This window comes from Staurois parvus, unplaced genomic scaffold (genome assembly GCF_062004578.1).
Source record: "Staurois parvus isolate SC_StPar_1 unplaced genomic scaffold, SC_StPar_1.0 ptg000013l, whole genome shotgun sequence".
NCBI lineage: Eukaryota > Metazoa > Chordata > Amphibia > Anura > Ranidae > Staurois > Staurois parvus.
In genome coordinates, this window is record NW_028317809.1 from 5,131,498 (window position 1) to 5,144,556 (window position 13,059).

The 13,059-nt window shown below is 41.6% G+C and overlaps 1 protein-coding gene across 4 annotated transcripts; it reads right to left on the reverse strand.

Annotated features, from left to right (window-relative positions):
* Positions 1–3,263: 3,263 nt before the first annotated feature.
* Positions 3,264–12,758, reverse strand: POMK (protein O-mannose kinase). 4 transcript variants are annotated; one of them, XM_089675354.1, is made up of 3 exons: positions 12,588–12,758; positions 8,771–9,085; positions 3,264–5,001 (listed from the first exon to the last, which is right to left on the reverse strand). In XM_089675354.1, the coding sequence occupies exons 2-3, from the start codon at positions 9,053–9,055 to the stop codon at positions 4,237–4,239; spliced, it is 1,050 nt and encodes a 349-aa protein (XP_089531480.1). In that variant the 5' UTR covers positions 9,056–9,085; positions 12,588–12,758; the 3' UTR covers positions 3,264–4,236. The 4 variants fall into 4 exon arrangements, with proteins under 4 accessions (XP_089531480.1, XP_089531475.1, XP_089531466.1 ...); XM_089675349.1 differs by having other exon boundaries at positions 8,771–9,201; XM_089675340.1 differs by having other exon boundaries at positions 12,583–12,758.
* Positions 12,759–13,059: the final 301 nt, after the last annotated feature.

The window sequence follows — 13,059 nt, forward strand, 5'->3', positions numbered from 1 at the left end:
CATCTGGGCCTTGACGCTGAGCGGCCGCATATTTGCATGCCATTAGAAAATACATATGTGCTGAGAGCGCACGCATATATCCCTGACTCACGGTATGGTCCAGATCTCCCCTTTCGATCGGGACCTTTTGCGATCATGTGACCGGCGAATCACGATGGTCACATGACCCTAAAACCCTGCCCGCCTCCCGGCTTCTGAAACTCTTAAAGGGCCGGGAGGAGTCGGCACGAAGTGATTAAAATGCAGACAGAAAGTGGATATACCAGGATCATGGCTGTAGCTGCAGTCTTGATGCTGGTACCACTTCTCCAGGTTTTATAGGCAGTAATTGGCTGTCAGATAAAACCGATAACATTTACAGCATTGGAAAGGGCTGCAAGCAACACCCCCACGTGGTGGTTCCCGGACTCTCCTGTTCCTCCAGGGATGGCTTCCCATAGTGATGGAGGAACATCCATTGCCCGATCTCCCCTGTGACGAATAAACATGGAAGCGTTGATGATTCTCACACTCCTATCAGGCTTTTTTGCCATTTGAATCTCACTGGGGAGATTTCCCTTCACTTCTTGTCCCGTTATCATAACAGGAAAGGAGAAAATCCCTGGTAGTCACCATTGAAAGATTTATCTTCTATTCCTGTCCTGTTGACCACTCAAAATTTGGAAATTTCTTTTACTTTTGATGATAATAAACAGGACAGGGGGAATCTCCCTAATGGGGACACAGAAAGCAATAAAAACCTGTCAGGTGTTCTAATCCCACTAACGTTTTGCCTTTAGTTATGCTTTAAGGATGGCAACTCTTGAGCCTTGTGTAGCGCTGTGTGTGCTGTGATAAATTAAATTAAATGATGCCAAACCATAATATTGTGAATAAATATAATGTGACCCCGTGTATAATCAATATACTTAATTACAGATATATAAAGTGTAACATAATCCAAAAAGTTGATAATAATTGCAATCAAAGTGACCAAATTATACACCGTGACATTAATAAATTACAAAAAGTCCCAAGTGTAAAAATAAAAAATATGCATAAAAAATAAATAAAAAATATCCAGATTTTCAATTCTTCAACTTAATATTGAGTGTTCATATAAATGGTGCCGATCTGTCACCTTCTGGCGTGTGCGCTCACCTCACAAATTTAAACCTCAAGCAGTCATAAAGTAATTAATATCACCGGATGATCCCAGGCAGGATGGATCTCTCCCTCTGACTGACAGGAACAGCTCCTACCGAAATAAAAAAAATGGTCAAAAACACCTTTATGGGATCTTCAATGGCTCAAAGAGAAGTCAGAAAGAGAACTTCCATAGTGTAATAATTTAGCATTTATTGGTAAAAATCACAATGCCAAGAGGTTAGCCCTGAAGAAGTCACATGGTAGCGTGACACAACATGTCGAACTAGAGCGTGGTGACATCATTCCGTATGGACGGCAATCGCCATCTTGGGACTCCTTGTATGTACACAGTACACGCCTGATGAGTCTGTGACCCTCGTTTTTATTGTGAGTAGCCTCTTGGCATTGTGATTTTTACCAATAAATACAAAATTATTACACTATGGAAGTTCTCTTTCTGACTTCTCTTTGAGCCATTGAAGATCCCCTAAAGGTGTTTTTGACCATTTTTTTTTTATTTCGGTGGGAGCTGTTCCTGTGTCCAATCAGAGGGAGAGATCCATCCTGCCTGGGATCATCCGATGATATTAATTGCTTTATGACTCCTTGAGGGTCAAATTTGTGAGGCGAGGGCACACGCCAGAAGGTGACGGATAGATCAGCACCATTTATATGAGCACGCAATATAAAAGTTGAAGGATTGAAAATCTGGATTTGTTTTATTTATTTTTATTTTATATGCATATTTTTTATTTTTACACTTGGGACTTTTTGTAATTTATTAATGTCACGGTGTATAATTTGGTCACTTTGATTGCAATCATTATCAACTTTTTGGATTGTTACACTTTATATATCTGTAATTAAGTATATTGATTATACACAGGGTCACATTATCTATATTTATTCACAATAGTATGGTTTGGCATCAGTTAATTTAATTTATCACAGCACTACACCATTTTTCTACCAATTTGCTTTTCATCATATCATAGCCAGGTGTTAGCAGCTACTTCATTTTCTGAAAGGATATTTGGCAGTGCATGAGTCCACGCCCCTATCTAATTGATTTATTAAGTCTTGAGCCTGAATTTTTTAAAACTAATCAGCAATGACAACACCCATTAAGTTATCCTGACAAATTCCCTCTAAAGAGCCAAGGAATTGTGCTTCAATTTACAAACAAGAGAAACTGCATTAAAAAAACAGGCTAAGGCTAAACCCTAGCTGAACATTTAAGCATCATAACTAGCTGACATGTGGAAAATGTGCAACCCTGAGAAACACCATGGTTCTATTCAATGAAAATAACGACATACTGCATTGTCCCATGTCACAGTGCTGATCTGGTATCTGGCAGCAAGTTGCCAGCAACAAGATCCTTAAAAGAACAGAGAGAACAGCTACCTGCTGCTATGGCATCACTCTCTTACTAGCTAAACAGGAAAGGTGTTGCTCCTTCACTGGGAAGTGAAATTCAGCAGCATTTTGCATGATGTGATGACTTAGAAACAGATGGGTGTTCTCTTTAACAATCTATTTGGCAACAAGATCACCAGGCCCCAAAGATTGCCATACAATATACAATCTGATTGTGCAATCTCTGTACAATCTACTTTAGATGTACCAAAATTATGTAATATTAGGCGGAAACTTAAAGGATAAGTTCATCTTTTGTAACATGTTACATATTACACTCATATTCAGGAGAGTAACATATTACGATCAGCCCAGCCCCGGCCCCCCGCTTAGACAGCTAGCAAGGGATCTTCTTGTCACCCGGTCGCATCACTCATTCACAGTTCTATGTGAATGAGAGACTACAAGTCCCGACAGCCTTAGTGGCTGTCAGTTTGTAGTCCTCAATGAACTACCACGGAGCTGTGGTAGTTCATTTACTCTTCCTGTCAGTATATCTGCTTGCTCATATTTCCCGTATGGGCAAGCAGATATACTGTCAGATCTGCAGGAGACCTGCATGATACCAGCGATCTGCTGGTGCTTTGAAGGCTCTTGCAGACAAAAATAATAAATGCACATTTTTTTTTATCTGCAAAAAAACATGCATTTATTATTTTTTATGAAAAGGTGAACGTATCCTTTAGTATACAGTCAGTTATCAAAGCAGGCAGGCCTTTGCAAAACATAGTTTATTGTAGATCTGAATGCGATTTCACAAACAGTTTGTATAGTGTACGGTCAGCCTGAAGCAAGCCATACATTAAGCAATTTTCTTTTCTGCAAACAGAGGTTGCAGTAAAGAAAACGGCTCAATAACCCCATCAACACATTCAGAGTTGATGGGGAATCCCTCCTGCAGAGACGTGTTCTGACAGCGAGAGGTTTCACAGCTGTCAGAATACAATGATCACTGACAGGTACTATAGCCGCTGGTAGTTATCAAACTAGAAAAAAATGACAGGTTGGTTATACTGAAGTCAATCCATCAATAGACTTCAGTACAATCAGCCTGCTCATACATAGATTGAAATTCATCCAGTCCCTGTTGAACCAACCCAATTTCGATCCATCTATGGCCTGATTTAGTCTACAAAATGATCACATTGTTCACGGTAATACATATAAATCTCAGAATCAGTACAAAAACACCTTTCTTACCTTGTTGGAACAGGGTATAGTAAGGCTGCCCATACATGGATTGAAATTTGGCCAGTTTAGCAAGGACCAGCTGAATTTTGATCCCCGTATGGGCAGGCTGGTTATACTGGATCTACCGATCAACTTGTGCACAACCAGCCTGCCTGTTTTTTCCTGAACAATCAGTGCTGCCAGCTATAGCTGGAAACACTGGTCATTATATTTTGATGGCGGGGAAGGCCTGGAAATAATTCCCCTATGCACATCAAATGCGTGGATGGGGAAATCAGCTAATTTTTTTTCCATTCAACCGGCTAGCTGAATGAAAAAAACATGAATCATGTATGGTCAGCCTAAGCTGCAATAATATCACCTAGTTATTTATAAGATCCTGAACACCACCAAATTATAAAGCAAAGGTTGACTGAGGTATGAAAGAAGTCAATGTGACACAGCTGTAGAATAAAACGCCTAAATATGTCCAGTGTAACAGTAAAGTAAATATGTTTTTTATAACATTTCTTTTGAATTTGACAGCTCCTTCAGAAGCAAAGCCAGGACTCTCCTATAAGTATCCAGTATGGTCTGAGCAGAAGGTCTCATAGCTGGGTTCTCTTTCTTACACTCTGTGTGAATGTCAAACAGATGGAACCGGACAATGTCACTTCCCTCAACATGACCCAAGAGATAATCAGTCACTGCTGGAATCTTCCAGATGTCAGTCTTCTCATCGTACGGTGGCATTAGGTCATCATTGAACTCAACATCTAGTCCATAAGGCCAAAGCTGTTCAGGAGCAACAAAATCCCCAGTAATTTCTCTTGGGCCACACTTGACCAACCTTCCATTCTCTCTATCCACTAAAGGTAAGGCATCTAAATCATTTGCCACTAGGTGAAAGTCACTTGTTAGCAGGTACTGAGAGAGCACCTTGTCCAAGTCATTGGAATCACACATGACCAGTACACCAAGAGGACTACTATGAAGGTAACAGATTATACTCACGTAGTCTATGGCAAGTTCCAGACGATTTTGCCAGGTATTTAGGTACTGGTATTTCGGGAGGTTAAAGGTAGCATCCAAATTTTTTAGGGATCCCAATGGATGATACTCTGTTAATATACTATTATCCTCACAGTAACCCACAAGTGTAACTACATGTCTGCTCTGTAGGGACTTTAGCATTCGCAAACCATGAAGAAAATCAGCTTGCAGAGACGGAACTGTTAGCTGGGACAGAGCTACCTTCATTTCTTTCCATTCAGACAGGTATACCTAAAATATAAAATCAACATGTTACTTGTACTAGGACTGTTTCAGCTCATTAGGTCTCATCAACAAAGAGATGACTTGGACAGTATGTGGAACTACAAAGCGATATTACAGAAGAACGCAAATAACCAGTTTTAACATGTGACAAGCTTAAAGCGGTATTAAACCAAAACCAACAATGTAATATATCATGGCTTACTAATCATTAGATGTTGTGGCTGCATTAGTTTTCTTTTTTAAGCTTTTCCCCTATATTTTCCCCTGGTGATCTGGCCAGTAACACCATGGATGAAGGAGCACAGGGGAGACCTTTGCACATCAGCATTGTCAGACTGGGGGGAGGAGAGTGTTAGATGTACTAGCAGATTTAGATACACTAACAAATTGAACCCAAACTCCAGCTCACACTGCAGTTACACAATCAGTTACAGCAACAGTTTCTTTTGGAATAAAGATTTGACATAAATAAAAGTCTTTTCCCTCTAACAGCTACATCTGCAAGACCGCTTGTTCTGTTGAAGAACAACAGACTTATTGAAGAGAGCCGAAACAAGAAAACTAAGACAGCCATCACATCTAAGAATTGTCAGGCTACAATATAATAAATGTTTGCTTTTGGGTTCAATACTGCTTTAAAGCAGAATTAAGCTCAAAAACAAAAATAATATAGTGCATCTGATCAGTCATTAGATGTTGTGACTGCATTAGCATTTTTCAAGCCTTTTCTCTTCCACTTACATGCAGGAACTAGAGTTGTGTCTTACACTGTGTACATCAATAGAAACTCACATCCCTAAGCACTCCCCTGCTTCTCCAAGAAAACAGGCTGACCAGAGACTGCACTGTCCACGGTTAACTTGCCTGTGAAGACAGGTAGTTCAGGGAGACGGCACTGAAAGCTATAAACTGCAAGTGTTAGAGTAAGAATTTTAACCGCTTCCCGCCCACCCTTTCGTAATATGGCGGCCAAGCTGGAGCTCTCCCATCCTGGATGGACATCATATGACATCCTTCCAGGATTGGGCCGTGCTGTAGCTCGATCTGACACCCGCTATGTCCACTGGACACAGGGGATGACAGATCAGTATACTGGCCTGCTGCTAGTACTATGTGATAGCTGTGACCAATCACAGTAGATCACATGAAAATTGTACACAATGGATGGCTTCCATTCATACTATTTATTGTGTACTATTGTGTTGATCTCTGTGATTGGTCACGCTGATCACATGGTACAGACAGAGCTAAACGCATCCTGACTGTACCATGTGATTAGCTGTGGCCAATCACAGCTAATCACAATAGTACACACTGAATGAATGGATTTCATTCCGAAAAAATGGTTGCTTATAACAGTGATTATCACTATTATAAGTAATTATAGTGTTTAGAACAAAATCCTGATCACCTCCCTAGAGTAGTACAGTGTCACTATGGTAACAATGCATTGCTCTGGTCACAAAAAATAAAAACAAAAATTATTATATATTTTTTTTTTTACATATTGTCAGTAGTCAGTGTCCCCGATCGATGCTGTACTGCACTGTTGATAGTATGTAAAAGAAAAAACCTTTTTTTTAATCTCTTCATTATCCAAAAAATTGTGACATAAAATTGCAACTTCAAAAAACGCACCATGCCTCTTGCTAAATACCTTGGACTCAAGAAATTTCAGATATAATACACCATAATTTGTGAACTTTTCTACAGACTAAATAATAAACACTGATTTGGGTTATTTTCACCAAAGAAAAGTAGCAGTATACATTTCAGCCTAAATTTATGAAGAAAGATTATTTATTTGCAAACCTTTATAACAGAAACAAAGAGAGACATGGGTTTTTTTCCTAAACTTTCAGTCTTTTTTTGTTTATTTGGCAAAAAACAAAACAAACAAACAAAAAAAACCCCAGAAGTGATTAAATACCACCAAAAGAAAGCTCTACTTGTGTGAAAAAATGATAAAAATTTAATTTGGCTACAGTGTTGAATGAGCAATTGTCATTCAAAATGTGACACCGCTGAAAGCTGAAAATTGGCTTGGGCAGGAAGTGTCCAGTATTGAAGTAGTTAATAAATTGTTCACTTAAATCGGAGCTCCACCCAAAAGGGGAAGTTCCGTTTAAGGACTGCTCTCCCACTCCCCATTAAGGATTGGCTCTTTTGGGGGGTGGGTGGGGGAGCAGGTACCCGAATTTGACAGGTACCTGCTCCCACTTCCGGTCCTCTCGCCTAGGTGTCCTCCCCCCTCTAGTCTTTTGGGACACGTGACAGGTCCCAGAAGACTACAGGACCATTCATGAAGCGCACCGCGACATGCGCATGCGCAGTGGGTACCCAGCTGTGAAGCCGCAAGCTGTCACAGCCGAATGCCCACACCACGGAACCGAGAGACAGGTAAGTGGCTGTTTTTTTAACCTCCCTGGCGGTATTCCCGAGTGTAGCTCGGGGTAAAGTTTCAGCACCACAAGCGGTAACCCCGAGCTACACTCAGGAATACCCTGCAACGCTGCTCCGGGATCCCTTCTGCACTTACCTTGTCCTTCGCTCCCGCGATGTCCCCCCTGCAGTGTCCCCGGCCATCTCCTTTGGCCAATGCCGGCATCTGTCTTCTGGGTTCCGTTCCCTGCGGCGTCAGGACGTACAGGGGATGTAACCGACGGGAAAAATGTCAAAAAGAGACATTCACTCAATACACTAAAATCACACAGTATAACATTACTGTATCAAAACATTTCACATACATTTTGTCCCTAGTGCTTTGTCCTGTGCCCTGCCTGCATTTTTACTGTTCTTTCTGCCTGGAAACTGAGAAATGTCCATGGTGTCCAAAAAGCGTCCCTTTAGGTCAAAAGCGTTTTTAGAACAGCTAGAGAACAGCGATAGTAAATTAGAACCACTTGCAGAATTGAGTGATGATTCGTGTCGAAATTCATTATCAGACACTGAAAACGATTTTGCGACTTTGCTCAGTGCTGTGCGAACGTAGCGCTCTATTTAAAGTTTCAGTGTTTTTGGTTTGATTACATTATTGAATTAAATTTATTATTATATTATTATTATTTTTTATGATTATTTATTAAATTATAATTTATGATTTTGTGTTTCAAATTTTATCATGTTTACTAGACTCTTGTTCAGACAGATTTCAGTGAGTTATTCCTAAAAATGACAGGCCTACAATAAAAAAAATACATATTTCCATGCAAAAAAATGTACCGCTTTGAGCACAGAATTATGGACATAATCAGACTGCTAGGGAGGTTAAAAGTCAGCAGCTACAATTTTTGTAGCTGCTGACTTTTATTTTTTGACAGGGTGAGTGGAACTCTGCTTTAAGGGTGTTTATTTTATTGTGCTCACTGTGTTACATACTACTTTAATTTATATATAAAGTGAACTTAAAAAAAAAAATTAAGGGGGGGTAATCACAAAAGTTGGCGTTAGGCTTGAAAAAAAAATAGTGAGCAGAAGCAATATACTAGGGGGAGGGGACGTGACTAAGCAACCAGAAGTTCAGTAAAACCTGGTCTGATGGAACATGGATGCTGTTCCTTCTGAAAGTACTAGTTGTTTAGCTGTTATGTTGAACCAACGGTTCCAGTGTTAACACCCACTGGCACAGCCACCATGACTGGTTTTAAAGTGGCACTGAAACAAACAACTACAATCCCTGAGCTGGGTAAAACCAGCACCCAGGATTCAAATGGTTAATACATGCAATTGTGTTTTTTTTTACATTTATATCTGTATTTACTAATATATAAAATACCTTTTTTACTGCTCCTTCTCCAACAAGTTTTAACTTGCGGACCTCCTTTTCAAGGGCCTCACAGGTCAACCAGGGAGAGCAGTTCTTCATTGCTCCGATCTTGAAGTAGCCTTGAGGACAGACATTGGGATCCCCGTGACTGAATCCAGTTGACACGTAGACATGCTCCAGGTACACATAGAGCACTAGGTTGATGCACACCACAGTGAAGATAAGTAGGATCATGAGAAGAAGAAGACAATTCCAGCTGCCATTCTTCCTGCCGACTTGATGCTTTCTTTCCATTTTTCTCTACTTTGGAAGATTAGAAGCATCCTATTAATACAAGGGAGGTTGTGTTATAGGTCAATCATGTCCATGGTGGCAGACACAGCAGAGGAGAAGCCAAGATCGTCAATAGGGAACCAGAGAAGAGCAGGTTCGGGGATGATCTGTGCAAAACCATTGTATAGAGCAGGTAAGGTTAACATGTTTATTATTTAAATTAAAAAAAAAATGACTTTAGAAATGCTTTAAAGGCAATTTCAACCAGAGCACTAATCATATATAAAACATACTTTATATTGGCTGCTTTTTACTACAAATTGCTAGGCATGTTGTATTGGTACCGTAATTGTAGGCTTCATACTACTTTCATCACTAGGCTGGTGTCAGATTCTGCAGCTAGAGACATCAGCAGGATTGCTAAAAGGGTTGCCTGCCTGTCCTTCTGTAGCCAGATGCAGCCAGATGTTGCACAGTTTCTGATGGGGGATGAGCTCAGACATGTTCTGATACTAGTCTGAACTCATCCAGGCTATCTTGCCAGGCAGCTGTCACTGTGGACTGCCAATCATAAGCAGTTGAGGCATTTCCCACTCCACAGACATGTCCTCTGTGAATGTGGGGTGGGAATGTCTCAGCCAATTATGATTGGTGGTCCGAAATGACAGCTTCCTGGTGGGATAGCCCAGACAGGTTCGGACTAGTATCTGAACATACAAGCTCATACTTTCCTCCTGTACCACTATCCCCTCCCTCCTAGATTGTAAGCTCCAAGGAGCAGGGCCCTCGAACCCCTCGTGTATTGTATTGTTACTGTATTGTCTCATGTACTGTCCCCCACTATAATGTACAGCGCTGAGCAAACTTTTTGACGCTATATAAATACTGTATAATAATAATACTTATTTCTGCATAATCTCAATCACTACTGATGGGAGAGACATCTCGCTGCCTCAACTACAGATGGAGTTCTATAGAGACAAACAGGCAGCTTCTTAGCAACTGTGTGGCTGGCTAATTTGATAATTTGCAAGTAGTAGAGTGGTCCATCTGACATCATCCTTACTGGTAAAGTGTTACTAAACCCAAAACAGTAAAATAAGTCTGTATATGCAGTAAAGCGTACTTGTTATACTGTAAAAAGGATGTTTGATCCTGCGTCCTCTGATCCTCCCCTTCTTCTACTGTCCTTAATCCATCTGATAGAACAGAGCCCTGGGGGCAAACTGCACATGCTCAATTTGGTGTGTATTGCTAGTTTTTTTTGTTTTTTTGGGGGGAGAGTGCATGTGATCAGCACGGGGCCAATCAGCACTGTCCAGCCCGAGGGTCAGGGGTTATGCAGCCTCATAGGACAACCAGGGAGAATGAAAACTCCTACATGTTTTAACTAGTACTCTGCTGGACACTGATAGAAGTCACAAGACTGCTCTAACTGCTGATAAGAAAAGGTATTTAGCCATTTATATTTACTAAAATAATTGCATTTCCATGTTCTGTCTACTGTGGGAGACCAGATAGAGTGAATGCAGGGTCCTAAGTTTAGTAACACTTTAAAACTGGTTGCTACAAATACATAGTCTTGTTGAATTACTAGGCAACCGTATATGCAAATTAAATATATTTCCTTGGCAGGGTGCTCCACAGATTATTTAATGGATACAAGTGTGTACTTGTGGTTAAGGCCCTTTTCACACTTACTGTCCGATCATGTCCATCTGTCAGTTTCTCAGGAGGACCTGATTGGACCATCCATAGACCTCTATGGATCCACATCCGATCCGATCATGTACACCAAAAAGAGATGGACAGGGATCTGTTTCCCTTCCATCCAGCAGATCGAATCATATGGCAGTCTGGTGGAAACAGACAAGCAGTCCATTTCCATCCAACCACCCCATAGAAGACAGCAGCTGTGTCTGTTAAGCAGCAGTGGAGAAGATATAGACCTGTCATCCGCCTGTTCAGTGTGGATCAGCGGAGAGATCGCCCGCTGAGCAAGCTGATCTGTTGATCGGTCCGCACCATCTGAAACGGGCCTAAAAAGGTCTCTTTCACACAAAGAGTTCGTTTAACCAGGTCCACCTGTCAGTTTTTCAGGGGAACTTGATCAGATCCTCCATTTACCCCTATGGACTGGCAGGTGTAAAAGGACTTGTGTCCACGGTTACACCTGCCTACCTCCAATCCAATCTGGTCCACTAAAAAAAAAAACAGAAGGGGATCCATACCCCTCCATGTCTGCAGTTCGAATCAGAGGGCAGTTGGGTGTAAACAGACAGCGGAGTTTGTTTACTCCCAGCCACCCAGCGAGCAGAGCAGGCTCTGTCCATGTGCATTATGCATAAACTGACTGGACACTGACCTGTCATCCTCCCGCTCTGCTCTGATCAGCAGACAGATCCCCTGCTGATTCAGAGTCTGCCCTGTGTGAAAGGGGCCTAAGGCTGGCCATAGATGATGCAATTTTCTTTCCTTCAACCAAGGGTAGAAGTAAAGAAAATTGGTTGATTCCCTCACCAACACATTGATGGGGGAATCCCTTCCGCTGTGTTATTGCATTCTGATAGCAGGAGGTTTCCCCATTCCAAGAATATGTTTACTGCTGGCCACTGTAGCCAGCGGCAGTAATTGTATGGAAAAAACGCAACAGCCTGGTTGTACTGAAGCTGATCGATAGATCTACTTCAGTACAACCAGCCTGCCCATAGATAGATCGAAATTCAGCCGTTTCCTGCTGAACTGGCCAAATTTTGATACACCTATGGCCCGCCCAGGGGCGTATTTACCACAAGGCAAACAATGCACTTGCCTAGGGGGGCAGCACCTCCCCCCAGAAGAAGGGAGAAAAGTAGGGACATGTGCACCAACTGAACCAGGTGGGATCCGAGAGAGGCTGTGGGGGGCTGCTTGATGGTGTATGTAGAGTCTGAGTCTCCTTCCCGGGGATGTCCGGAGCTGTGAAGATGAGTGTCTCTCTATCGCGGGGCGGGGGGTAGTAGAAGGCTCTCCTGGGTGGGAGGAAGGGGTGTTGTTGGTCAATGTCATTCTCTCTCCGTGGGAGGAGGAAGGGAGGGGTGTTGGTCAGTGTCCATGGGGGCAGATGACTTTTGTGTTGCCTAGGGCAGCACAAAACCTAATTACCCCACTGAGCCCGCCTAAATATATCATTGTATTTACATTGCTTTTGTCTTTGTTTGGGTCCACCTGATAATTCACACAAAAGATCAAATGCTGGCAAATGACATACCACTACGATCATTCCATATTACAGATGTTTTCATTGAATAGCGCATATCCTTTCAAACCAACTGTAATACATGATGGTTTCAGTATGTAAACAATTGCTAGGAAATCAAATACACTGACACATGAAATCGTTTTCTGTTCTGATCACCAATGAAATCGATTGTCTTTTTATGATCACCCTAAAAGAGGAATTTGTGAAATAAAACTACATGGGAATTTGTGTCCATACAAATGTGGGAGATCTATGATTTCCTGCAGCTGCTGTCAGACATTGCAGATCACTTGGAATCAATACTTACTGTACCTCCAGTTTCTCCTGTGATGTGTCTTTTGTCAGCAGTGCTATGTTATATCACATGGTAAGGGCAGCCTTGTCTGATCACATGTACTGCACTCCTCTGTTCCATATGGATCGATCGTACATTCGTATTGTCCCTCCGACCTCTTCCTGCTGTCATCACAACATCCTCCTTCCCTAGAAGGTAGACACAAATGTACAGCGCCACCTACTGGTGACTGGAGAAACGTCAGGTCACCGAGGTAGAGAACAACTCAGGTTGCAGAAGGCAATTTTCATCATCATCTTCTTCTTCTTCTTCTCCTTATTATTATTATTATACAGGATTTATATAGCGCCAACAGTTTGCTCGGTGCTTTACAATATAACGGGAGACAATACAGCAACAATACAGTTCAATACAAGAGGGATAGAAGGGCCCTGACCCTTGGAGCTTACAATCTAAGATTATTATTATTATACAGGATTTATATAGCGC